The sequence below is a fragment of the Phyllostomus discolor genome, chromosome 7 (genome assembly GCF_004126475.2).
Source record: "Phyllostomus discolor isolate MPI-MPIP mPhyDis1 chromosome 7, mPhyDis1.pri.v3, whole genome shotgun sequence".
NCBI classification, from domain to species: Eukaryota; Metazoa; Chordata; class Mammalia; order Chiroptera; family Phyllostomidae; genus Phyllostomus; species Phyllostomus discolor.
In genome coordinates this window covers 85,137,542-85,164,758 of record NC_040909.2, presented here as the reverse complement: position 1 = coordinate 85,164,758, position 27,217 = coordinate 85,137,542, and the positions used below count along the sequence as shown (strand labels likewise).

The 27,217-nt window shown below is 41.5% G+C and overlaps 1 protein-coding gene and 1 long non-coding RNA gene across 4 annotated transcripts in view; one reads left to right on the top strand and one right to left on the bottom strand.

Annotated features, from left to right (window-relative positions):
• LOC114502079 (carbonic anhydrase 13) overlaps positions 1–27,160 on the bottom strand; it is a 50,048-nt gene extending 22,888 nt beyond the window's left edge. Inside the window, exons 1-4 of one of the 3 annotated variants that reach the window (XM_036031072.1) lie at positions 26,988–27,160; positions 10,883–11,080; positions 5,112–5,230; positions 285–380 (exon numbers count right to left, since the gene is read on the bottom strand). In XM_036031072.1, the coding sequence (XP_035886965.1) occupies positions 285–380; positions 5,112–5,230; positions 10,883–10,898 (231 nt within the window). In that variant the 5' untranslated portion in view covers positions 10,899–11,080; positions 26,988–27,160. Of the gene's footprint in view, positions 1–284; positions 381–5,111; positions 5,231–10,882; positions 11,081–17,858; positions 18,395–26,987 lie in introns of those variants that run through there. The other 2 variants (XM_028518915.2, XM_036031071.1) reach the window with 2 other exon arrangements.
• On the top strand, positions 18,074–23,228 carry LOC118501699. Its single transcript, XR_004904335.1, has 2 exons — positions 18,074–18,192; positions 21,697–23,228. It is a non-coding gene; the product is annotated as an uncharacterized LOC118501699 (long non-coding RNA).
• Positions 27,161–27,217: the final 57 nt, after the last annotated feature.

The following is a 27,217-nucleotide window of genomic DNA, read 5'->3' as shown; positions in this document are numbered from 1 at the left end:
TTTCTTTCTTGGGGGCTTAGTTGTTCCTTTGGGCACTACTGTTGCTGCTGCTAGTCAATAAAAATGATCAGTGGACAACAGGAGGGATCATAAGACAAAGCTCCCAGGGCAGTTCTGAGCCCTGAGATGAACCATAAACATATAGAATTTTAATATCCACTTCACAAGAAAAACATTAAACCTAGAACTAGTTTGCTATTAAATAGTAGAATGTCTGCTCCATGAGTGTAACTCTACCCAACACAGTTGATTAATTATTTCAAATGAAACCAGTGGGTTCTCACCTGTAAAAATACTCCCAAGACAGCTAGTCCATCAGGCTCATGAGCTGCCTCCACAAAGCTGGGGTATTTGTCAGAATTCCAGTGAACAATGTGGAGCTGAGAAGGAAGAACACAGCTTCACTCCAACATTATTTTTTTAAAACATTCTCAAAAACATAAATGTAAATGAAGCATATATACAGATGTTCTGGGGCTGTGCATTTATATGTATAATGTATTACACACATTCATGTCTACATTGCTGTTTAGAAGGGCTATAGAGCTTCCTGCCACACCCCTGGAGCCCAAACAGTCTTCAGCCATTGTTCTGAAGTGACTTAGGGCTCCCACATATCCCACACCCAGGACTGCAATCGGGCAGCCTGAGATCAGACCCCAGCTAGTGGCAGAGTCAAGGCTGAGAGGCAGGTGGGAAGGTCAGTGGGTACCCAGGGACAATCCTGCCATGAGGACAGCGTCAGTGGTTCTTGGGACTGCCCAGTCAGATGCTCATCATTGTAGCTAAAGACTTTTTATGACTTGAAAATGTGAATTCCTCACAGGAGTAACTATTTTAAGTAGTATTCACATACTTACTACCTTCTTGGACTATGTTCAGATTCTTTACTAAGGTCACATTTTAATAGGGAAAAAGCGGCTTTGGGTCCTGGAAACAGCAGTGTCAGAGGAAGAAAAGGAGAGGCAGCTGCTCCTACTGAGGAAGGGGGAGAAAGAAGGGGAGGTGGGCAGTGGAGAACCTGGAACTCTAGAAAAGTGGCTTCACCAACTTCCTAACTCATCCCCAGTGCATCTGGCCTTCTGCCAAACCCAAAGGTGTCCACATGTCCTCCCACCATACACTACACAGTATCCTAAAGATATGGACAAGTGGACAGGCTACAGAATAGTATACATTAAGGCAGATAGCCATTCCTGGAAAGCCTGCATTCCTGGTTAAGGAAAGGACAAACTGAAATGGAAGCCACAGGACAATGTGACACATCCTGATGACGTGGCCAAGGTCATGACCAAGCCATGCTGTCCAAGGACCTGTGAGAGGGACCAGTTTAGATGAGACATCCTTCAAGGGACTTCTCTGACCCTTCAGGGAGGAAACATGAAGGGCTTCAGGCACAAATCACCTTTCTAGCTAACTGTTAGAGAATTTAGCATACTCAGACATGTTTTATTTCATTCTTTAAATATAACTTACATCTTATGGGCAATTAATATGGGGGATTTCTGAATAATGAAGAATGACTATAAGTAGTGAACTATAAAACTATGAAACAGTGCATATTCCTCACCCCAAACAGTGGAGGAAGACTGGCTACCCAGACAGAGAGACAGTGTTTTCCATCTTCCAACTTGTGAGACAGTGGGAGGAAGAAGCCCTGAGATACTGGATAATGAAACACACTCCACTCAGCTCACAGAAGATAGGTAATGCTCCACCAGGAGGGCTAGGAAAGGATGTCAGTGTTGATGCCCATGCACTAGCACACCTGGTAAGAGATGACACCACAGACAGAAACATGGGAAGCAACTTCTTACTTCATGACCACCACTGATTAGAAAATGAACGTGTAACCAAAGAGAGAAGAACCTATATCCTTCCACTAGTTCAAGAGCAACGACTGTTTGAAACATTATGGGAAACTAGAGCAAGAAAAATCTTTTGTTTGTTTTAAATGAGTCCTTCTCTCTCCCACACACCTTGCTTAACTGTCTCCAACACCTTCAGAGGAGCTGGTGTCACCCCCATTAGCATTTGTGTTTGAACTGAGAAAAAGCAAACTCACATTTCCTGACTAACACTGAAAGCTGAAGTGATTTGAGCTATAGGAAAGAAGTTATTGTAGCTAATGCAAAAATAGAAATGATTAAGATTCTCCCCTATTTGAAAACAATTTCTGAATAACAGTATCATTCAATGTACTTTTAAACTGTATTATTGACACAGAATATGCTTAGCATGCCAAAAATCACCATAATGTTGAAAACATGGTTTTACACTCAACTACATATTTAACATACTTGTGTATACTAGGCATAAACTGTAATCAGATAAAGTTCCAAACGTGCTGTGACTGTTAGCTTACTTTTCCTAGAAGCGTAACTCTTGGAATAAAGCTTTTTAGGACTTACATTCCGTCAATCTGTCTATAGCATCACAAGCCATCAGATTTGGCTCCAAATCAAATTTTAATATGTTACAGCTTTAAATGGTGTTTTCCTTTTGTTTTTTCTTTTCTTTTTCTTTTTTCTTTTCTGTTTATTAAGAGGACACAACATGATGATGGTCCTGAAGTCAGGTACAAAAGTAGTTGGAAAAACTGCTTCCACAACCTTCTAATCTTGTCTCCAGAGTTCCCAGTTAGTCCAGCCTCTTCTCCACAGAGAGCTAGTTGTGTTTATAAAATAGGGCATAGCACTGTCACCCCCCTGCTCAAAATCTCCCATTGTCTTTTTCCTGCTACACCTTTATGAATGTTTCAGATGGTTAACCCTAACTGCTTGCTGGGCCCTACACAGCTGACATGGCATGGCTCCACCTTCATCTCTAGGACATGGCTATGATTTTTCTCCCATTAATTCCAATCCTAGAAGCCAACAACTTTGTCTTCTCAAAAATGCCGACCTCATTCCTGCCCAAGAGCACCTGTACCTACCATTCTCTCTCTTGCTGGATTTTCTCAGAGTGGCTTCTGGTCATTCCGTCTCAATTCACATAGTGTCTCAAAGGGACCCTTCCTAAGCACTCAGCCACTCTACAGGATCACATGGTAATGCTCCTGTCAGAGAATTTACCCTTTACCATTCATGTGGTTAGTCTGCCTGTAGCAGCATGTCAACTCTGAGCTGTCACCAGATTTCTCCCTCTCTTGCAGCATCCCTATGTCACAGCATACACCTGCCTCCTTCCTCTGTCACCCTCAAATCCCATCAACCAATGGATCCCATGGATCCTGCACCTCTTACCAGCCATCTGGCCACCAGCACTGTCACCTGGACTCCCCCAGAGCTGTGACCATTTTTGCACTTTAAAATACCATTCAAATCTTTTAAGTGCAAAAATAGGTGCAATTTAAAGACAGTCAGTGACTTATAACAGTTCACAGCCCTACCAACCTCAGCCACTGAGCCTCTGCCACACCCACTATGGTCTGTGCTCTAATCACACTGCATTGTCTCTTTCCAGTGTATGGACTCTCTCCCAGCCTGAGCCACACATGATTCTGGGCAGGCCCACTGCAGTCTGTCCCACTGCCTGCCTCACTCCTGCTTTTCCAAAGGAATGCATCCCTGCCCATCCCCACTTCTGCTGGGCACTCCCTTTGGGACAAGCGCGGAAAGCTGGGCAAAGGTGGGGGATGATTGGAATCTCAATGAGTTCTTGGAGTAAATGAAGGAATGCAGGAGTTCAGAGACAAATGAACTAATGAAACGAGAAAAATCCTCTAATATTCATTAAAGCCCAGTAAGCAATTCCAGTCAAAGTCTTACCCACTTCAAAAGGAACCCCACAAAGAGTCCTTGCAAGTCAGAATTCTGAGCCTCTGGGCACAACTAAGGATAATGAGGTCATTCTTGGGAGACCATGTCAACTCAGAATAACCTCCCTGAGTGTCCACATTCAAGTGTGTGGAAGATGGAACCACTTTTCCAGACCTGCTTCAGAAAATGACAAGTCAGTGACTCAAAGCCAGAGCTCTTCTGCCCCACAAAAAGTTTTGAGGTGTAGAATATGTTAAGTTTAGACACAACACTTTACAAAGCAAACAAAAACTACTTGACAGTATAAACTGAGGCACCATACGGACTCAGGGTCCCACTTTCCACATTCTGGGCATCTCTGTTCATTGTCACAGAGCAGTTCCCATACTGGGAGACCCTGGTCTCAAACAAAGTGCTTCAGGAGGCAAGTGGACCTTTGGTTAATAGCCCCAAACAGCACATGTACACGTGCTACAAAGGAGGGTCTAACTCCCAAGTTCAGTAACCCTGAGAAAATGAAGGAACCTGCCTGGAACATCCTCTGTCTGCCTAGATGGCCCTCAGGCCACATGATTCTCTCTGAAATAGCCTTAGCTGAGTCATATGATAATTCACTTGTATCTCAGTCTCATGGTAAAGTTAGGGGTTAACAGTATCTAACTGTATTAAAACTTGAGCATGGTATGATTTTTCTTTTAGCCACAGGATTAGAAAAAGTAGAATATGCTTAATGAATATAATCATAAAAAGAAAGCAACTTCCCAGTGAAAAAGAAGTCAGAAACACTTTATTGTGTTCTGTTTTACTGGCAACTAAATGATTCACAGAGATCCCATTTCATACTTGTAAATGTAGAGGTAATGGAGGGTTGAAGAGTTTATGTCTTTGTTTTTTTTTCTCCAAGAGGTGCTTTGCCATTTATTTTCACCTCTGTAATATGGACTTTATCTGATATAAGCATATATCTGTGTCTGGACCAAATATGCACACAGCTGGGCCTAAAACAAATCTTTCCCTTCTCACTGGCCTTTCAGGAAATAGGACAAACATTGTAGAGTCTATAACTGGTATCAGACAGACCTGATGCTTCCTGGATCAGTTAATCTCCCCTAGTGTCCAGTTTGCTCATTTTTACAATGGGCACAAGACCCCAACTCTCAGAGGCTGGGAAGGGCCATTCACAGCTCTTACACTGACAAACTTTTATACTGATGGAATAAAGCAATTTCATAGACTGAGATACCTAATAGGCTTGGGACCTATTGGGGGTTGAGTAAGTCATTCTCCATGTCTCTTTCCTCCCAACAGAAAGGACATCTCTGAGTCATAAACCTGCACTGGATGGCTTACCTCGGCAGCATACCTCACTCCATCCACCACATGCTCCGAGCCGTGGTCATCAGCAGACCCCCAGTGTAGGTGAAATTGTCGCAACCTATATCTTCCAGTGAGTGGGCCCCCATGCAGAACTAAACATGAACATATTTTAAATTGTTAACAAGATAAAGTGTTTCTGTGTGCTCCCCAACCCACAACATCTCCCTGAATTGCTCAACATGTCCATGTCCTCCGAGGAATGTTTTACAAATGTGCCATTGAGTTTGCTGACAGGCATCCAACTTTTAAGTGTATGAGGAGTGAAAACAAACATTTTAAAAAGTGAGAGAGTTCAAAATATGGGTTGTATGGAACATGTGGTTAAGAATTTATTCTGCTTACTGGAGGATGTCACGCTCTGTGCATAAGGACATGATATGCAGGGTGCATCGTGAACTCCATGGAGCAGCCCAGCTCTCCAAGATGGTTCACAGATAAGTAACTTGAAAAGCACATGTTCCTAAGTGATGGCACACAGCACGGATGCACCAGTTGTTAAGTGAAATCAACACATTGGTTGTCCTGTGTTTTCTTTACTGTGACACAATAAGATCTGAGCTGAGCCAGAAATTCACCCTTTCACAACTAAAACCTGTATTAGATTGGATCAAGTAATCAGTGTGGAATTGACTTTGGGAGAACACATGAACAAGCTGGCTCTGGAGAAACACCGTGATACCAAAAAATACACACCATCAGAGGAAAGTCCAAGCATCATGGCTGATCTCTGGCAAGCCTGCTTTGAATCCAGAGTTTAAACTCAGATTAGCACAGCTCCACTTAGTTATGCAGAAAAGCTTGCCTGGCACTTTACATAACTGGACTCCACATGTGAGTGTTTCCTCTAAAATATCCAACCTATGACCATGACTGGAAAATGCCTAATGTGAAGACTACCTCTCAGAGCAGGGCTTTACACAGGGTGGGGAAAATGAGTCAAAATATCATGGTTAACTCAGGACTAACTTTGAGATAGTTTGTAATAAAACAGTTAAACTATGGTATAAATAAATAATGGTGGCAACATTATTTTTAATGAGAATTATTTAGTGCTGTCAAATGTCAATTTATTCATCTTATTATCCAGCCTAGATAAGTAAATATATATCACTGACTCCATCTTAAGTCTAAAAATAAGAAATCATTTCTCCAAAATCACACTTGGCATACATATAGAGTTCACTTACCATTTTATTCAGAATTTTTAAGATTTTTATTTATTTATTTATTTTTTTTAGAGAGGGAAGGGAGGGAAAGAGACAGACAAACAGACAGACACAGACAGACATCAATGTGCGGTTGCTGGGGGTTATGGCCTGCAACCCAGGAATGTACCCTGGCTGGGAATCGAACCTGGGACACTTTGGTTCCCAGCCCGCACTCAATCCACTGAGCTACACCAGCCAGGGCTTATTCAGAATTTTTTAAAAAATCTATTTCAAATAATGCACTCAGATAAAGAGGTCTACACAGATTAAGAAACCAGGGTTAAATGCCACAAAAGATTGGGAAACACATAATATCGTAGTAGAAGAGTCACTGTTATTTGCTATATGCCTCAAAGTTCAACAATGTTGTGATACTAAAAACATAAGTGGTACTCGATTGCATTTGACTTTTTCTTTTTATTATTTATTTAAAATTATTTTATTGATTATGCTATTATAGTTATCCTGATTTTCCCCCTTTGCCATCCTCCACCAAGCACCCCCACTCTCTCAGGAAATCCCCCAACCATTGTTCATGCCCATGGGTCATGCATATAAGTTCTTTGGTTGCTCCATTTCCTATATTGTATGGTACGTCCCCATGACTATTTGATACTCTCTATTTGTACTTCTTAATCCCCTCACCTCTTCAACCATCCTCCCACACCACCTCCCATCTGACAACCATGGAAATATTCTCCATATCCATGATTCTGTCTCTGCTCTTCTTTGCTTAGTTTGATTTTTACATTCAATTGTTTATAGATAGGTATTCTAGCCATTTCACTGTTCATAGTTTTGATTTTCTTTTTCTTAAATAAGTCCCTATAACATTTCCTATGATAACAGTTTGGTGATAATAAACTCCTTTAGTTTTTTCTTGTCTGGGAAACTCTTTATCTGCCCTTAGATTCAAAATGATATCTTTGCTGGGTAGGGCAATTTTGGCTGTAGGTCCCTGCTTTTCATGACTTTGCATATTTCTTGCCAATTCCTTCTAGCCTGCAAAGTTTCTTTTGAGAAATCAACTGACAGTCTTATGTGAACTCCTTTGTAGGTAATTCTCTGCTTTTCTCTTGCTACTTTTTTTTAAGATTCTCTCTTGATCTTTAACCTTTGGCATTTTGATTATAATATGTCTTGGAGTAGGCCTCTTTGAATCCATCTTGTCTGGGACTCTGTGTTTCCTAGACTTGCATGTCAATTTTCTTCACCAAATTAGGTAAGTTTTCTTTCATTATTTTTCCAAATAGATTTCCAGTGTCTTGTTCTTTTTCATCTCCTTTCCGGCACCCCTATAATGAGAATGTTGGACCTCTTAAAGTTGTCCCAAAGGCTCCTTACACTATCCTCATTTTTTCGATTCTTTTTTCTTCTTGTTCTCCTGATTGGTTGTTTTTTGCTTCCTTACATTCCAAATCATTGATTTGATTCTTGACTTCATCCACTCTACTGTTGTTTCCCTGTAAATTATTTTTTATTTCAATTAGTGTACCTTCATTTCTGACTGGATCTTTTTTTATGTCACTAAGGTCTTATTATGTCCCTTGAGCACCCTTATAACTAGGGTTTTGAACTCTGCATCTGATATATTGCTTATCTCCATTTCATTTAGCTCTTTTTCTGGAGTTTTGATCTGTCCTTTCACTTGGGCCATATTTCTTTGTCTCCTCATTTTGGCAGCCTCCCTGTGTTTCTTTTTATGTATTAGGTAGAGCTGCTTTGACTCTGTGTCTTGGTAGTATGGCTTAATGTAGTAGGTCCTGTAGGGTCCAATGGCACAGCCTCCCCTATCACCCAAGCTGAGCACTCGAGGTGTGACCCTTATGTGAGTTGAGTACACCCTCCTCTTGTAGTTGACCCTTTGTTGCTGTTGGCAGATCAATGGGAGGGATTTATCTAGGCCAGTCAGCTGCAAACATTGGCTGTGACCACTAACCACCACCCTCTGCCCTCCAAGGAGAATCAGCTGTGCAGCAGTAGGGTGGTGGTGCTCTGATGTGGCGTGTAGCACACTGGAACACATACATACGAGGCAGTCTACTGGGTGCACTGGCCCTGGGGTTTCCTGGGTGGTGCAGGCTAAGGTCAGCCCCCTATCTGTGTTTTGCCCACGGACACCCTGCCTCAGCTATAAAGCAATCTGAGATGGATGCTGGGCTTGGAGATTTTCAGGCAAAGTCAAGCTGTGAATCTAGGCTGGCTTCTGTTAGTCCCAGGCCTGGGTGTGGAGAGCCAAGCAAGATAATGTGTGCCAGGGGAGTTGGAAGCAGGCCTCGGGTTCAGCACAGCTGCCCTAGGCCATGGAAGGCTGCTTGATAGATTGTTGTAAGGAAAGAATGACTTGGCTGCTTGCTATATCACTGTACCAAGAAGGAGCAGCAAATATTCTTAAAAAATAAAATGTAGCTAGCCTTGCAGTTTGTCTTTTTCATGCTCTGCTTCAAAGCTTACTCAATATATACAGCCTGACTTCAGCAATAAACAGTTCCCTCCTCTGCATCCCAGAGAAGGGACTCCACCTGACCCTGCTTCGATTCTGTCTCTTTATTTCTTAATCCCCCATTGCCTTCCCTCAGGACCTGACCTGACTGATCCAGCCACGCAGATTGCAGCACCTGGGACTCACTGAGGCAAGCTGTTGCTTGTTTGAGAGGATTTAGAAAGTTGCGCAGCATTGTGCTGCATGAGCCAAGATCAGCCATTCGTATGGAAAAGCAGCTTGAGTGGGGGCTGAGTCTCTGGGGATCTCCAAGGTGAATCAGACAGCATTAACCAGGTTGATGGAATTTCAGATATGGCACCAGCTTGCTGGGTAGGTTTTAGAAAAGGGACAATGACAACTGCTTGTCTTCATGCCAGATACTTCATTTCTCCCAGTATGCTGGTGCCATTTAAGCTGCTACCCTGGTGCTGGAGTTCAGCAGGCATGAGTCTGAGTAGGTGAGTCCATGTGTGGGTTCTTTAAGAGGAAGTTATGGGGACTTACCTTCCTGGCACTGCAACCCTGGCTGAGTGGCCTGGTATGGGGCTAGGACTCCTCACTTCCAAGATATCCCCCCTGAATTTTTATCCACCATATTCAGTGTAGGACTAGACTGTTCCACATCAATGTCCCTCCTACCAGTCTGGATGGATGTGGTTCCCTCAATTCCATAGTTGTCAGACTTCCATTCAACTCAATTTCTGGCAGTTCTGAGTGATTGTTTTTGTATATTTTAGTTGTAATTTTGATGTGGTTGTGCGAAGAGGTGAGCCACATCTGCCTATACTGCCAGCTTGACTAGAAAACTCTCATTTGACTTTTAACATTGTTAGTAACTTCCAAATCCTACTCATTTTCTGAAACTATATTGCAGTAAGCTGCCTTAAATAGTAAGCAAGGCTAGCAACACAATCAGAAAAAAACTAATTTAAAAACCACCACATTTGTGTCTTCATACAACTTCTGTCTATCCCATTATGATACAAACTCCATTAAGGTGGCTCTATCTTGTTCCTTTGTGTCCTCAATACCTAGGACAATAACCAATCAATTAATACACTGGCATAAGTGCAAGGTTGCTACTGAAGTGACCTGGGAATCACCAAAGAGCATACTCTAGGACTAGTGAGTGTAATGGTGAAGTGCAATCTAATCACTTCTTATTCTAGAACTAGCAGTGTAGCCTCAGTTTTTTTTTACATGTGAGATATTATAAACAGTATCCAGCTATGACTGTGGGTGGTATAACTTTATATTGAAAGCCTTGGACTACTTATTGTATGACCATATCTATGAGCCCATTACATCAACCATCTCTATTAACTCAGATTCAGATGAGTGTATAAAAAAAGACAATTGCACATATGAAAAGCAAGGTCCCTCCTCCCCCCAAAAGTTGAAAATACCAAGTGTTAATCTTTCTTTGTGCATTTTTGCAATGCTCTGAATAATAATGATCACTTTTACAAATTTGACAAGTATGAGGAAGAAATTTTATGGGCTTATAATTTTTACTAACAATATGGCATTACATAAATATAGGAAATATTTATGTAATTATTAAACCAAAGTTGAGCTTAGTAAGTGAAAACTTTCTTCCATTTAAGAATTAAAAATTTTTAACTATATGTATCAAGTAGGGCAACTACAGTGTCATCCTAATATTAGACTAAAAGTAAAAGTAATTTGTGAGAAGCCTTAAAATATTATTCTCTCTAATCTCTCATCTTGCTTTTAAAATCTGTAGCATCTATTTCTCTGGACCGTAGCTCTGCTTGAGGAAGGATTAATTATTTATTTTAAGGAAATACTCTTTTCTACTTCATTTAGCTAATTTGTTATATATAAATAATACTAAAGTTTTGCTTGGTCAGTCCATTATTTATTGACAGTGTAAAAGACACTGTCCTATGAACTTCAAACAGAACTTTTATTATAAGTTCCAGCAAAGTAAAACAAGGCCATACACTGCATAGGTGTTTCAAATATGAGAGAAAAGAAGGTACCATCCAAACACCCAAGTTCCTCATTTCTACCCCCAAAAAGCCAACCTGATTTGTCTTCCATGTCATCAAAGTCAACGTTGAAGGAATGGCCACTGTTACTGATGATTTTTGCTGAGCTTGCATCATACTTGATACAAAGTGGTTGGAGGGAAGAGTCATACTTCACTTCCTTGGTTTTAATCTCAATTGGGGATTGCTGGTCCCCATCAGCAATAGGGAAAAGCTCATTCCAGTGAACAGGACCTTGAATACAGGGGGCCAAAAGAAAAGGACTAAACAAGTGATTTCATTCAACAGGTACTTGTTGCATGCAATGCATTGTGCTTGAGATTGAAGAGAGAATAAGGATTAATAAAATGAGGTTTTCATGTTCAAGACCTTCACATTTAATTGTGTGTTGATGTTTTTAAAAGACTAGTTGCTCTTATTATAGGTATGGAAACTTCCTGGTTTACCTTCATTCCTTTTCAGAATTAAACAAATCCTTGCAGACAAATGAGCATGTACGCTTTATAAGGTACTTTCCAAAGGTACTGTTGTACCAAAGTAAAAACAATAGCACAATTCTTCACTGAGAACAATGAGGTTCAGTCTCAGCTCCAAGAATGAGCTGTGGTAGCTGCAGAGCTCACCAAGTTTATGACTGAAAGAATTTAAAGACCTGAATGAGCACAGAGAGTGTGAGTTCTTAAGAATGCCTCCTTCTTTCTTCCATCACTTGGTGGTATCTTCAGATGTCACCCAGCCCTTACTCAATGACCTGTGATATGCAACAGGCAATATATAAATTCTCACATGGGATAATCCAATACAATGGCCGCACCATGTTAGGAAATGTAGTGTTGTAGATGATCTGCAGTGCAGTCAGGTAACAATTTATTATTCTCCTTCTATATTTCAGGATGTCCTTCTGTGGTTATTTTGCCTATGCTACATTTGAATTCCAAAACACAGGACAATGATCACCCTGATCCTCTACTCAAACGCCAAAACTGCATCAAGTTCCCAAACCAGACATGTTTGGTAAATTAATGTGAACCAATAGGCCAACAATTCCCTTGTCTGGTCTCTGCATTTCTCTGGGAGAATCAGTGTGAGTTCTGCCTTTCGGAAGCAACAGCAAGGTGGCAGCTCTACATAAGCTCCAGGTCCATGGACAGAGCCTCATCACTCCGAGTCAGAGGATATTGTCTCCTCTAATGATCTGTAGCCAAAACAGCCACCATCAGCTAAGAAAAGCTAATGGCCACTGGCTAAGCTCTTCCCTTCTTACCAACCAACTTACCTGGTTTCTCCAAAACTCAAGTACTTGTAAAAATGACACAGCATGACAATTAGCTAAACATTGGTGATTAACAACACAAATATTTTTAAAAGATAAGGTTAAGAATAATATTTCATGAAAGGTAATAATATCACAATTAAAGATGAAGGCATAGGTATACACACTGTGCCACATCGCACAACCAAGATAGGGACAACAATAATTTAGAAACAGAATAACAACCAGAACTGACAGAAAATTCATCTGAATGGAAGTCGGACAACCAAGAAGTTAAAATAGACACTTTCATCCAGACTGGTAGGAAGGGTGGAGTCAGGCCACTGGGCTCGGGTTGAGGCGGAGAGCAGACAGTGTTGGGACTGGGCATGTAAGGCACCCAGGGTGCACAAGACCGCAGCAGGTGACCCTGAGCACGCAAGCAGTGGCTGGCAGACCCCAGCTGAGAGGTGGCAACCTCAGACCCAGCGAGGCAGCGATTGTGAAGCAAGGCACTGCGTGCAACCCAGGATCTCAGTGCTGGGAAATAGAGTGTTGGGCCACTGAATGAAAACACCTGTCGGGGTTGAGGAGCAGGGAGAGACTCCCAGCCTCACAAGAGAGGTCCTTGGAAAGTCCCATGGGGTGCACAAGCCCACCCACACAGGAATTGGCACCAGAGGGGCCCAGTTTGCTCGGGGGAAGCAGAGGAAGGGACTGAGGTCTGATGGAGAGCAGGGCAAACACCATTGTTCCCTCTCAGATCCTGCCCCCACATACAATGTCACATCCCAGCAACTGGGGTACCCTGCCCTGGTGAACACCTAAGGCTCTGACCCTCATATGTAACAGGCGAGACAAGGCCAAAGGGTGGGGGGAGATGGCTCAAACAGAATTGAAAGGTCCACAACCAGTACTTTTAAGTGACTGAGAAATAGCCAACCTATCAGATGCACAGTTCCGAGCATTGGTGACCAGGATGCTCATAGAATTGGTTGATTTTGGTCGCAAATTAGATGAAAAAAATGAAGGCTACACTAAGTGAAATGAAGAAAAATGCACACGGAACCTATAGTGATGGAATGAAAACTGGGTCTCACATCAATGGAGTGGACCAGAAGGATGAAAAAAACATACAACCAGAAAAGAATGAAGAAATAAGAATTCAAAAAAAATGAGGAGAGGCTTAGGAACCTCCAGGATATCTTGAAATGATCCAACATCTGAATTATAGGGGTACCAGAAGAAGAAGAGGAAGAGCAACAAGTAGAAAACTTATTTGAACAAATAATAAAGAACTTCCCCAATCTGGTCAAGAAAATAGACTTCCAGAAAGTCCAGGAAGCTCAGAGAGTCCCAAAGAAGTTGGATCCAAGAAGAAACACACCAAGGCACATCATAACTACATTAGCCAAGATTAAAATGAAAGAGAGAATCCTAGAAGCAGCAAGAGATAAGGAGACAGTCACCTACAAAGGAGTGCCCATCAGACTGTCAGCTGATTTCTCAAAAGAGACCTTACAGGCAAGAAGGGGCTGGAAAGAAGTGTTCCAAGTCATGAAATGCAAGCACCTACATCCCAGATTACTCTATCCAGCAAAGCTTTCATTTAGAATGGAGGGGCAGATAATATGCTTCTCAGATAAGGTCAAGTTAAAGGAGTTCATCATCACTAAGCCCTTATTTTATGAAATGTTAAAGGGACTTATCTAAGAAAGAGAAGATAAAAAACATGTACAGTAAAATGACAGCAAACTCACAATTATTAACAACCACACCTAAAACAAAAACAAAAAGAAACTAAGCAAACAAGAACAGGAAACTAGAACAGGAACAGAACCACAGAAATGGAGATCACATGGAGGGTTAGCAACAGGGGAGTGGGAGGAGGAGAGAGGGGGGAAAGGTACTGAGAATAAGTAGCATAGATGGTAGGTAGAAAAAAGACAGGGGGGAGGCAGGAACAGTATGGGAAATGTAGAAGATAAAGAACTTATGACACATGGACATGAACTAAGGGGGGGAATGTGGGTGGGAGAGGGTGTGTGGGTGGAGGGGAATGAAGAGGGGAAAATGAGACAACTGTAATAGCATAATCAATAAAATATATTTTTTAAAAATGTCACAATTAGTAACAACTTCGATCTTTAAATCTCATATCCCTGATTACTCATTTTGGCAAAAAAGGAAGCATAAATGTCTTCCTTTACATAAGCTTCGGGTACAAAACATCCCAACATGAATACACACCCACACATGCAACTCAAAAGTTGTTCTCTCACAAATCTGACATTTTGGACTTCAAGGCAACTTGAACATTGGAAGTTCTTCCTTACAACTTACTACAGAAAAAAATTGCTATTCCTTATTTATTAAGTATTCTCACATACCTTTCTAGTACTCTCAATGTCTACAATCTAGTCTTTTTTTTAAAAAGATCTTATTTATTTAGTTTTTGAGAGAAGGGAAGGGAAGGAGAAAGAGAGGGAGAGAAACATCAATGTGGGTTGCCTCTCGCGTGCCCCCTAGTGGGGACCTAGGCATGTGCCCTAGACTGGGAATTGAACCAGCTACGCTTTGGTTTGCAGGCCTGTGCTCAATCCACTGAGCTATACCAGCCAGGGCTAGTTCTGTTTTTTTGTTTGTTTGTTTGTTTGTTTTTAATGTTCAAGTTTTCTATCTCATAGCCATCAAGTATGACTTAACAGAGAGAGAATTAGATTTCAAATATGCAATGCATGTGTCACAACATGTTGTTGACTTTTTTCCAATCAGGAAACAGTTTTTTTCTCCTCCTAATTACTTTACTCTCCTCTTTCCAGTTCTTTATAACCAAAACCATTTTGAAATACTCAATTTTAAATATTAACTATTAGGGTAGGTTCATTTCCCTGCCTTTTAAGAGACCCCTTTTTAGAAAGTTTTTCAAAACCTTCAACTTTAAAAACATTTAAACATGGTTCTTAAGGAGAGATATATGAGGTCTGTCCAGAAGGAATACAGTCATGTAATATGAAAAACAGAGACATTTATAGAAGATACAGGATATAAGAAACATTGTGCATAGGGCAATGTCACCTCAGTCTTCTTCAACGTAGGCACCTTAGAGCCTCACACAGTTCTCCCAGTCAACATCAGCTGCCGTATCAGATTTTCATGAATCTCAACAAAAGTCTGAAATCACTTCCCTTTCAAAGCTCATTTTGGCTTTGGGAAAAGCCAGAAGTCACAAGGCCCCAAATCTGGGCGGAATCTCCTGGGTGATTTGATGTTTTGCCAAAAACTGTGCACGAGATGTGATACATGAGCAAACATTTTGTTGTGATGAAGCTGCCAATCACCAGATGCCAATAGCTGCAGCCTTCTGAACCATCAAAATAGTTTCTGCAGAGAAATGTTCAAGTTTAACACAAAATTTGATGCAGATTTGTTGCACTACTTGCTCAGTCATTGTGAATGTGATGGCCACACAGTACACATGCTCACTCAATGGCATCTATCCCCCCACTGACTAGTACAGTGAAGCTGCCATTGTTCACACATGCACATTCTACCATTCCAGTCCAGTCTCCTTGGTTGCCAGGTTACACTGATATCCCAGAAACAATTCTCGTTATATTAACAATGGCTGGACATTTTCTGGACAGACCTCATATGTTGTTTCTTCCTTTTATTCTGGAGCTTTTGAATATCCATAGTGATATATAGTTTTCAGTAATTGTCACACTTTCTAAACTAAGCCAATAAATCTTTCTAAGTTTAGTGAAAGATATTCTAAGTTGTTTGTGAAGGTGGTTGCCCCCTTCCAAAGCCTCATGTCACCTGCTCATTTATGGCCTTTGCCAGTCTAAGCAGAAAAGATCAGACCCACCAGCCAGGATGCATAACTTCCAGCACGATTTTTGGCACAGGTGAGCCTTTGGAGTGCTACTTCTTCTAAAGCAGGGAATGGCCCAGCAATTCGTAGAGAACTATGAAATCAGTCTTTGCTCATGGCTTTCCTGAGGGTTTTTAAACGTTCTAAAGACACCTTCAGTGTTTTCTAACATATTAGAAAGTAATGAATACTCATTGATCAAAAATATTTTTCCTAACCATAATTACTATTGTTACATAGTAACTATTAATTAATAATAATAATACAACCCTAGCCAGGTGGCTCAGTTGGTTGGCATGTTGTCCAAAAGGTTACAGGTTCCATTACTGGTTATGGTACATACCTAGGTTGTGCCATACAATCCCTGGTTAGAGTACGTATGGGAGGCAAGTGACCCATGTTTTTCTCTTACACTGATGTTTCTCTATCCCTCTCCATCTCTCCCCCTCTCCCACTCTCTCCCCCTCCTCTCTCTTTAAAAATCAATAAACATATCCTAGGGTGAGGATTAAAAAGATAATACTACAAATTTTTCCAACAGAGAGGAAAATTTCTAAAAATTCAAACATAAATTAGAAATTAGCAAAATGTAAGATTATAATTGTAGCTTTTATCAAAAGTAATCTACCCAAATTATTTGTTTCATTTTTAAAGTCTTAAATTTTACCTGCTGCCATTTTTAATTGGCAAGTTAATCATAATTCAAAAGGCTAAAGTTAGAAGTGAAACTTTTCTGCCCTGGTCAGTGCAGCTCAGTTGGTTGGAGCTTAGTTCTGGAACTAAAGGGTTGTTGGTTTCCAGACCCAGCACATGCCTGGGTTCTGGTGTTTGATCCCTGGTCCAGGTGTGTACAGGAAGCAACCAATGGATGTTTCTCTCTCTCCCGTCCTCTGTCTGTAAAAAGCAGTGAGAAAAAAATGTCCTCTGGTGAAATTAAAAAAAGAAGTGAAAATTTTCTTTTTTGTGTGTGAAAGTTTTTATAAAACTATAGTATAGAATACCATTCAATAATAAACACATTAGTCAAAAAATATTATTATCACTATGATTCCTAGGACGTATCTGAGAGTGATTCACTATAAGGCTTTATCGGTGTCACTTTGCAATTAGTTTAAATAAACAGTATTTGAAACAATAAGTTTGGTTCAATTTAATATAAAAACATAAGGAAATGTTTTACTTTCGATAGTTTAAAATAGATAAGAAGTATTGTACATGCCTAATTACTGCTGTACCCATCAGTAAATGCATTTTGCCCACCTGTTTTAATTTCAATAACACTTTGCTGATCATCAGTGTCCACAGGGTGTATGCCAAAGAAGAGAAGGGGAAGACTGCAAGAAGCCTGAACTCCTTCCAGAGAGAACCTAAGTCTGAGTCTGAGCCAAGTAGGGACTCAGGGCGGTGTCCAGTGTCATAGTTAACCCAGAAACCAGCAGCCTTGGGGTTCTCAAGCAGGCAGGCTGAATTTTCAGAACTGCAATTCAAGTTATTCAAATTTCTTAAATATATTTCCCCATGTCTCCATTATTTGTTTCCCCGGAGTGAATAATGAACTTACAAGACTGAAAGGAAAGTTGTCCTCGAGTCATTAAAGTGTGTCCTCAGACCACATTTAACCCAAAGGTGCTGTCGCTAGGGCAAGTCCCCCCACACAGTCCGCTTCCGAAGGGCGGTGCACGGACCAAAGTAAAGTTTGGGGTCTGGTAACCCCTGGCAGGCTGTCATCCCTGTACCAACACCCCAAGAGCCACCCCCCCGCACGCAGTCCGCGAGGGCCTCATGGCAGGGGACCCTTGTGTCCTGGCGACTGTGTGCGCTAAGTGGGACTCCTAGCCCCCAACCCCCTGGCTCCCCAGGCTGTCTGTCAGCGGGGCACTCACCGTTGTGCTCTGCATACCCCCAGCTATGCCGCGACATGGTCCCGGTAGGAGGTTGGAAGGAGGTTGGAAGGGCGGGATAGCAGGGAGCTCGGGCGGTGCCGAAGTGGGGGTGGTGTGCATACTTGGCCGGTAGCCTGAGGGGTGCTTGGTCTGCCGCCAGGGGACTCGCGCAGGGCTGGCTGAGCCAGGGGCCTGGGTCCCATGCTGCTCTGAACCCAGAAAAAGGTGGGTGGTGGGGAGGGGAAGAAGGAAGGAGGAAAAGGACTCTGGGGACTTCCCGCCTGCTGCAGGAGTCCCAGGAAAAGGAAGCACTGCCTGTAAGCTGCCCCAGATGGTGAGTCACAGGAGGTGGCCCTGGTAGGGGTTTAAGCCCAGAACTAGGACGGTGGCAAAGCCCAAAAACAACAGCAATATTCATGAAGGGCACGCTCAGGTCAGGCCAGCACATTTATCCACATTTTACAAGACGTCCTCCCAGCATCTGCTGAGGAAGATACGCCAAATGCCAGAGTCAAAGGGCTCAGTGACCGTTTTTGGCCCTACTGGGCCTGCAGGTCCCTCCCACCCCCACATCCCATTGGCTCTCTGTCATCCTTTGCATCATTAGGCACTGGGTGCCTAATAATGCTGCCCTTTGCATCCCACAGGAGCAGGGTGTTCAGGCCTCTCCTGGATGCTCAGTGGCCTTGCTGCCCTGGACAGAAGTGAACTTTCTGTCTTGGAAGGGTGGCTGTGCTGAGCTCCCAGTGAAAAACAGACACAGTGTGATCTGCTGGGATTATAATTACTGTCTCAGAGACTAAGGCTTTGAGTTTAGTCCCTTGGAAATTTCAGACTGAACTCTGTAGTTTTTTATGAATAAACTAGTGCCAAGGGCTTCTTGATGGCATGAAACTTCGATTAAGATGGAAGAGTGGCTGTTTAAATACCATCCTTCCTTTCCTCTTGAGGGGGGCATAGGAAGAACTCTGAGACTGCAGTGCTGTTACTGATCAGCGTTTGGCATCCTGGTTGCCAGGGAATGCCTTTTATAACTTAGGTAGTTTGAATAGTAAACCGAGGCAGGGAGGAGGAAGGAGACAAGTCTCACACACTAACTCAGCAGTCCTGAGCCTGGTCTGATAATATTGCCAGGTGTTCCAGCATCACAAGAGACACTATTTTAACAAGAAAGAAAGGAAGTCCTTGAAATTCTATGTAGCGTTCCCACTATCTGGGAAAGAAGGCCTTGAAACTGTGCTTTCATCCCAAGGCCTGTAATGTGGGAGAGGGTCCCCAGTGTCCAAAGAAGAAGCCCATTAAACAACTTTGGTTAATTGTCTACCTCTGGTCACTATCTGTTTTATGAGGGAGTCCCTGATGCTTACAGAAAGAGCCCATAAATAACTTTGGAAAGTGCCCCAATTTTAATTAACTGCCTCCTGTCACATATTTGTTTTACAATGAGATGAACAAATGGGGTCTGGAGCAAGATAAGGATTTGGGCTAACAGACCCCCACACATACCTAAGTTTAGGTAGTCACATTCCCCCAGGAAAGCTGGCACACACTTACTTGTTAATCAACATGTAACTTTTTTCCCCCTATCCCACCAGCTATATAAGTCCTCAGAATAAAAGACTTGTTCTCTCTCTTGGGGGTTGGGGTACTCCTGGCCTTCTTAGCTCTTGGGCCACGGGGCCTCTGGCCACCGGGCCTTGAGCCACGTGGGGGCTTGCCACCCTGGTCTTTAGCTGCTCTTCCATGTTTGCTGCCCTTCTTTACCCTGAAACTTTGCCTTTCACCTGTCATTCTAGCTAGGCCCCTATTTCATGGGAACAGATCACTAATAAACTGATTGCATGCTAATAGATTTGCTGTTCTATAATTCTTTACATGCGTCAGCAAGAAGAGCCAAGTCTCTCCCATCACACTTTTGCCCTCCACACAGCAGCTGCACATGTGGTAACTGCATGTACCAGTAGGTACCTCTTGATACTGCTGTGTTGTTTAGGGATGACTAAAATAGGCTCAATTTGAGCTATTCTTTAGATTTCACCTGAACACCTCATAGTGCAGCCTGTCTTCCTTCTGCTTCTGTGATTATCACTGGGGTTATAGCACAGCAGGAGGAAAAGTTTTCTACAGAACTAAGTACAGTCAACTTCATGCTCCTCTTGCACCTAAGGGAAAGTCCTGCATCCTTCATCCACCTCTCTGGCACATTTGGGTTCATTTGTGCCAATATAATAGGAACCAAACTTTGAGGAATAAGTTTGAATATATATTAAAGGACTTATCCAAAATTACATAAAAACTCTTAAAAGTCAAAAATAAGCAAACAAACAACCACTTGGGCCCATATAAAAATAGGCCAAAGACCTTAACAGATACCTCATCAAACAAGATACAATACACAGATGGCAAATAAGCATATAAAAGATGCTCCACAGCACCTGTCATTAGGGAACTGCCAATTATAACAACAGCAAGATCCCACTACACATCTATCAGAGTGTCCAAAATCCAGAACACTGACAACATGAAGTTCTGACCAGGTTGTGGAGTATCAGGAACACAGACTGACTCATAGCTGGTGAGGATGGGAATGGTTGCAGCCACTTTGGAAGACAGTTTGGTGGTTTCTTACAAAACAAAACATACTTTTTCTATGATCCAAATGAGCTGAAAACTGTTTATAGCAGCTTTGTTCATAACTGCCAAATCTTGGAAGCACCCAAGATATCCATCAGTAGGTAAATGGCTGATTAAATTGTGGTTCATCGAGACAGTGGAATATTATTCATCACTAAAGAGAAATGAGTTATCAAGTCATGAAAAGACAGAGAGGCACATTAAATATATATTGCTAATTGAAAGAAGCCAATCTGAAAAGGCAACATACTGTATGATTTCAACTATGTGACATTCTGGAAAAGGCAAAACTATGGAGACAGTAAAGAGATCAGTGGTTGTCAAGGGCTGGGAAGATAGGGGATATATAGAGCACAAAGGATTACAGAACAGTGAAAATAATCTATATGATTCTATAATGATGGATGCATGTCATTATGCATTTTTCCAAACCCACAGAATATACAGCACCAAAAATGAACCTAAGGTAAGTTATGAACTTTGGGTGATAAGATGTCAATGTAGATTCATCATTTGTAACAAATGTACCCTTTGGTGGGAGGAGTTAATAATAGAGGAAGCTATGCATTCATAGGGGCAAAGGGTATATGGGAAATATTCTGTACTTCCTTCTCAATATTCCTATGAACCTAAAGTTATTCTTAAAAAATAAAGTCTTAAAAAAAGGTAAACTCACAAAAAACTAACAGGGTCATGTAAAATATACAACACTTACACAGGAGCTAGACTATAAGAGGTCCCATACCAAATTTGGGATCATTCGGCCATCAAAAAGAATAATAATTGTAAGAGATTATAATATCCTACCCCAAAAATACCCATGAGGAGAGAGAGAGAGAGAGAGAGAGAGAGAGAGAGAGAATGCTTCTTTATGAGAGAATGCCAGCTATTGGATACAGATGAAATGATAAAATTTTAAAACAATCATTTTTTGCAAGGCCAATGTAATATCTGGTTCAGGCAAAGCTCAATCATGGGAGCTAAACCTTCTGGATAAAAGGTTATAGACAGACAGGATATTTACACAGTCTAGGATTCAGAGATAAAATATACATAAAAACCAAACACAATGTGTGATTCTCAGTTAAGTCCTACACTGGTAAAGGGGGTGGAAGGAAGCTAAAATAGGTGCTTTGGGTCAACTGGAGAAATGTTGATATGGACAGCATGTAGGTGGCCTCATTGTATTGATGATAATTTGTAGGTGCCATGATGTGCTGAGGAGACTGTAGAATATGAATGCCGAAGCCATCGGGCTGAAGTACCCTGGTGCCTGCAACTGACTCACATGTCTTGGTCAGTAACTGATGGATCCAACTGAAGGATATGTGGATGCTCAAGAGATTATTTTTACAATTTCTCTGTATATATTAAATTTTTTCAAAAAAATTTGGAGTCAATTAACCCATTAACTTGCTAAATAACCCTTCATAACTATTTGTGGGTTTTCTTCTTAAAAAAGAACCCATTTCCAGATTCACAACCATCAAGTACAAACAAATAAAAGACTAACACTAACCAGTGAACTCAGGATTCCTGACCACAGTCATCATCTCCACTTCACTCTTGAACCAACTGGATCTGGCTCAATCTCTGTGCAGCAAACATGGTTAATCAGCTCTTCAAAGCATCAGACACTATGTTGTAAGCTGCACTCATTAAGTTATAACCTTTCACATAAAAATATTTAATGAAGTGTACTAATATAGTAAGGGAAAATTAAAGTGATGTTGTTGATACTGAGTGAATTGATGCTGTTTTATCAGAGCATATGCATAGGCTCTCTGAGGTGCACATTTTCCCCAAGTACTTCCTTTTGGAAAGCCTAAATGTGAACCCAAGTGGCTATTTTCATCTGATTTTACCAAGCAGAGTAAATAGCTGAGTAAGATTCCTCAGTTACCCAGACAGGCCAGCCACACAGTGGGACATAGTGCCAGTCTGCAGAGTCCCAAGTCCAAGGTGCTCTCCAGTAGTGCCTGTTTCTTACTTTCATTGCGTCCTGTGGTTTGTACAGCTGGGACTTATTAACCACAGGAATGTCTTATCATTTGCTATCTTGTGAAGGGTGTTGATTTTATGGAGCTGACGTATGGAGTTTCTATTATTTTACCTCCCCATTCTTCAGGTTACCCTACCATGGGGATGCATAATGCAAGCTGCCTAGGAGAGATCTCTCTGACAGATTGCACAGAGGCCCAAGGGGCCAAAGGACTTGCTCAATGACCCAGGTTTCATGTCAGAAGGAGAATTCTCTGACCAAAATTGAAAGGGTAACTCCAGTGAATCATGGCTCAAGACACTTCTCAGATTCCAGTTTTAGAAACTGGAGGCAAACATTTTGTCAGACAAGAATACAATCATTGCTAAAACCCTACATTGTACATTTCTATTCTGTTTCTTCTCATATAGTTTTTAAATAATTTGTCCAATTCCTATTTTTAGTGTTTCATATCTTATTTGAGCATATCACAAAAGTAAAGTATGAAAAATAAAAGGAGATAAGATTATTTAAAAGGAAGTAAAGTTGTATAGACATCAGATCAATGTTGAAAAGCCCTGATAATTCAGGCCAAAATAATCCAGCTGTCAAATAATTTAGTTAATTATTCCCTGGATTCAATAAATAAGTCAGTCTTATTCTATGGCTATATTATAAATGTTCATAACCTTACATCATATTCCCAGACATGCTCCCTACAAAGCTTTATTTAAAATGGTGTTCATCATAACGGAGTTATAACAGAAAAAATCTAGAAACAGAAATGCAAATGGTAAGAATTGAAATAACTTATTGTGTATCAAAAAGATGTAATTTTAGAAAGACATGAAATACTGCATTTAAAAGTACACTTATTTGTGTTTATATTTATAAATTTTTATCTAGAGAGATAATTCTCATTTTTCATTAACAACATAGTATATTGCACAGAAAAAAAGGCTGCAAAGAAATCTATTTTTAAAAATCTCAGTGATGGAATATCTTCATTGTTCAAAAATATTTATTGGGTTCTCTTTATGTGCTGGCACTGTTTCCAGCACAGGGGATGGAGCAGCTGCATAGCCAGCCCCTTGTGGCATCTCCTTCCTCCCTGAATTGGACTGGCAAAGTGACAGTGTGTGACATCTGCGTCCAAGTCACAAGAGACATTGCAGTGTCTTCTTCTCTTGGATCCTCAGTCTGAAGGCTGTCAACTTCCATGTCATGGGGACACTCAGGCCTGCAGAAATGTCCTTCTAAAAGGAGTCAGGTACTTGGCAGTGGCCAGTGCCAGTGGCAGCCCTGAGCAATGTGCTTGGCTAGCCAATCCCCATCCCCAGCTGAGCCTTGAGGTGACTGCAACTCAGCCAACATCTAACTGAAACCTCATGAAAGACCTGAACCAGATCCATCCAGACAAGCCCCTTTCAAAGTCCATCCCCACAGAAATTATGAGATAATAAATGATGACTATTGTTTCGAGCAACTCAATTTTTGAGTGATTTGTTACACTTTAGAAAACAAATACAGCAGAAAACAAAGCCAGATAGAAAAGCTCTGCCTTTATGGAGCTTACATTCTAGCAGAAGACAGATAATAAGCAAAATATATAAACTATATACGATATGATAATAATGGCATAGCAGGATGGGGGTAGGGGAGTAAGAGGACCCCTGATTTTACAGAGGTACTCATGAAGCCCTCTCTGAAAAGATGCCTTTTGAAATAAGACCTGAGAGGTGAGGGAGGAGCCTAGCAGATATTTAGGGGTAAATGCCCTGGAAGATGGTCTGGAGAAGCAGGAACACACAGGTGCCATGATTAGAGGACAGTGAGAAAGCAGTGGGGGTTGATGCATCAGAGGGGCCACGGAGGGGCTGCAGGCCGTTGTAAGTATTTGGCTTTTATTCTGAGTAATGTGGGAGCATCAGAAGTTTGGAGCTTATGAATGACATGATCTGATCGCCATTGCAGCAGGACTCCTCTAGCTGGTGGGATGGGTACAGATGAAAGCAAAGGAACCAGTTAGGAAGCTGTTACAACAATCTGAGTGAGACAAAGAAGATGGTGAGCTAGATCTGGACCCAGTCATGTCATGGCTAGTGGTGCATTTCTTTTTTATGCTTTTTTTTTTAAAGATTTTATTCATGTATTTCTAGAGAGGGAAGGGAGGGAGAAAGAGAGAGAGAGAGAGAGAGAGGGAGAAACATCAATGTGTGGTTGCTGGGGGTCATGGCTTGCAACCCAGACATGTACCCTGACTGGAAATTGAACCTGCGACACTTTGGTTTGCGCAGCCTGTGCTCAATCCACTGAGCTACGCCAGCCAGGGCTTTTTTATGCTTTTTTGAATTTCCAAGTTTCTAAATGACTCTCCGTGACTTTTATAATCCAAAAGGAGAAAAAGAAATTTTTAAGGAGCCAGATGTTTGTTTTTGGTTCTATTTAATCACAGTATAGACACCCATGTAATTCTTAACAAAATTTCAGCACAACAGGGTTCTAAAACACCACAGGTCAAACACTGTCGACTTTGGTCTGTGAAAACTAACAATTTTAACTGAAAAACAAAATCACTGTTGAGCTTTAGAAAGTTTGAATGTTGACTTATCAACTAAACTTGATAATTACAAAGCACAGCATCTGCTTTTTTTTCTTTGAACACTGCTGAAATTGAAAGGTCAAATCCTAATTTAATAACACACATCCTTCTTTGCCCTTGGTGATTTTCTGGGTTTTAAACATGTACCTGCTGCTTCACAATTCCTGTCCTTTTTACCATTACTTTCATTTTAACCAAGCATCATAAAAAATGTGAAAGGACTTTATGTACCCTTTAAATATTTTTATGGCCTTTGTGATATGTATTTGATTGTTCCCAACCTTCAGTTATTGCATACGTCCTTGGTGACTGTCATTAGTTCAGATTCTGGATTTCTAGGTATTAGGCCAGGAGGTTACTCTGGATAAAATCTGCTTCTTTAAATTGAAAACATATTTGTGGAGAACCAATCACTTGAAGGAACAGAGATAAAAAGAAGTATTCCTCTAGGTATTTTAGAGTCGTTTTCCATGGACTGGCTACAGTCCCTGTTTCTTACACATCAGAGGATTTTCTGTCATTGAGGAAATGTTACGTCACAACTCCATGCACTGGAATTACAGAACCCTGGGTGGGATACAAACATGGCATAGTAAAAAACCCGACAGACTGCATGCGTGATTGCAGACAAGCAGACATACAGGTCATGTGATGTTTGAATAATAGAAAATGCAGAGTGATTCCAATTCTTGGCTATTGCAAATAACACTGCTATGAACATAGGGGTGCATAAGTTCTTTTGAGTGGATTAAAAAACTGTGGTACATTTACATAATGGAGTACTATGCAGCAGACAGAAGGAATTCCTACTTTTTGTGACAGCATGGATGAAACGAAAGACTATCACGTTAAGTGAAACAAGCTAGTCAGTGAAAGACAAATACCATATGATCTCACCTGTAAGAGGGATCTACTGAACAAAATAAACTAATGAGCAAAATAGAACCAGAGGCATAGAATCACAGAATAGACTGCTGGAGGTAGGAGGGGAGGAGGGAGGGTGGGGGGCTATTTGAAAGAAGGTGAAGGGATTATTAGTCAATGAACATACATGAAAGACTCATGGACATGGACAATGGGGTGGGGATTGACTTGTGGAAGTTGTGGGGTGGGCTGGGCAGAAGGGGACTGAGGGGAAAATAATTGGAACTGTAAAACAGTAAAAAAAAAAAAAAAGAAACAAAATACAGAGTGAACAGTTAACACCTGAGACCTGTGTCCTGTGGAAGGGAGTCATTTTCCTTCACTACAAACAGCTAACTGTTTTCTATTCAAAATGAAATCAGTACCTGTACCTTTGTTTGAAACCTGGCTTTTCCATGACAGCAACAAAGGAATTAGCAGAACACGTGACACTTTAATGCAGAGATGCTCTTGGAAGCATGGGATCACTTTCCTAGAAAAGTCAACCCATAGGTCTTAACTGGGACATCTGCACACACACAGCCAGAAGGCAGACATCATCGGAATTCAGGCTGCCTGTCATGCACAGAACCCAATAAGCTGAGACAGGGATTGAATTTTTAAGGGCGCTTTATTCAGATGGCCAGCAATCTGAGAAGATGGAGGGTTTGCACCCTAACAAACTGTCTTACCTTTTCTTTCCAAGCCAGTGTTTTTATAACAGGGAATAAAGAAGGTGTGGTGAGTGTTTTTGAAATGCAGGGAAAATTTAGGTGAAAGAAACTGCAGCATTCTCGTGCTGGGCAGTTGGCTGTACCCAAGGGGCATGTGGTTGTCTGTCTCTTCCTGGAACTCGATGGCCTGGATGCCTCCACCTGTTTCCCAGACGGTAACCTCTAACAGTACCCCAGGAAGTCCGCTGTCTGCTGGGAGTGGTGTGCCTTATCTGCAGTTCCTGAAACAAAAGCTTTAACATATGCATTACCTCCTAGACTTATTAACTACTTACCTTAAACTAAAATTTTCCAATTCTTGAGTCGCCTATCATTTCCTGGGCGTTTTTGAAGCTCCCTGATACTCGTGTGACAACATCTTCAAAACGCCCTGCGCTCCTCCCCTGCTGCACACAGTGCTCTGAAGCAGGGAAACAACCCGGAAGAAAAACACCTTGGCTCCTCCTTTGCGCACGCCGCCGGAGATAGCGCGCCCCCGACCGCCTGAGAGCTTACGTCAGGGAGC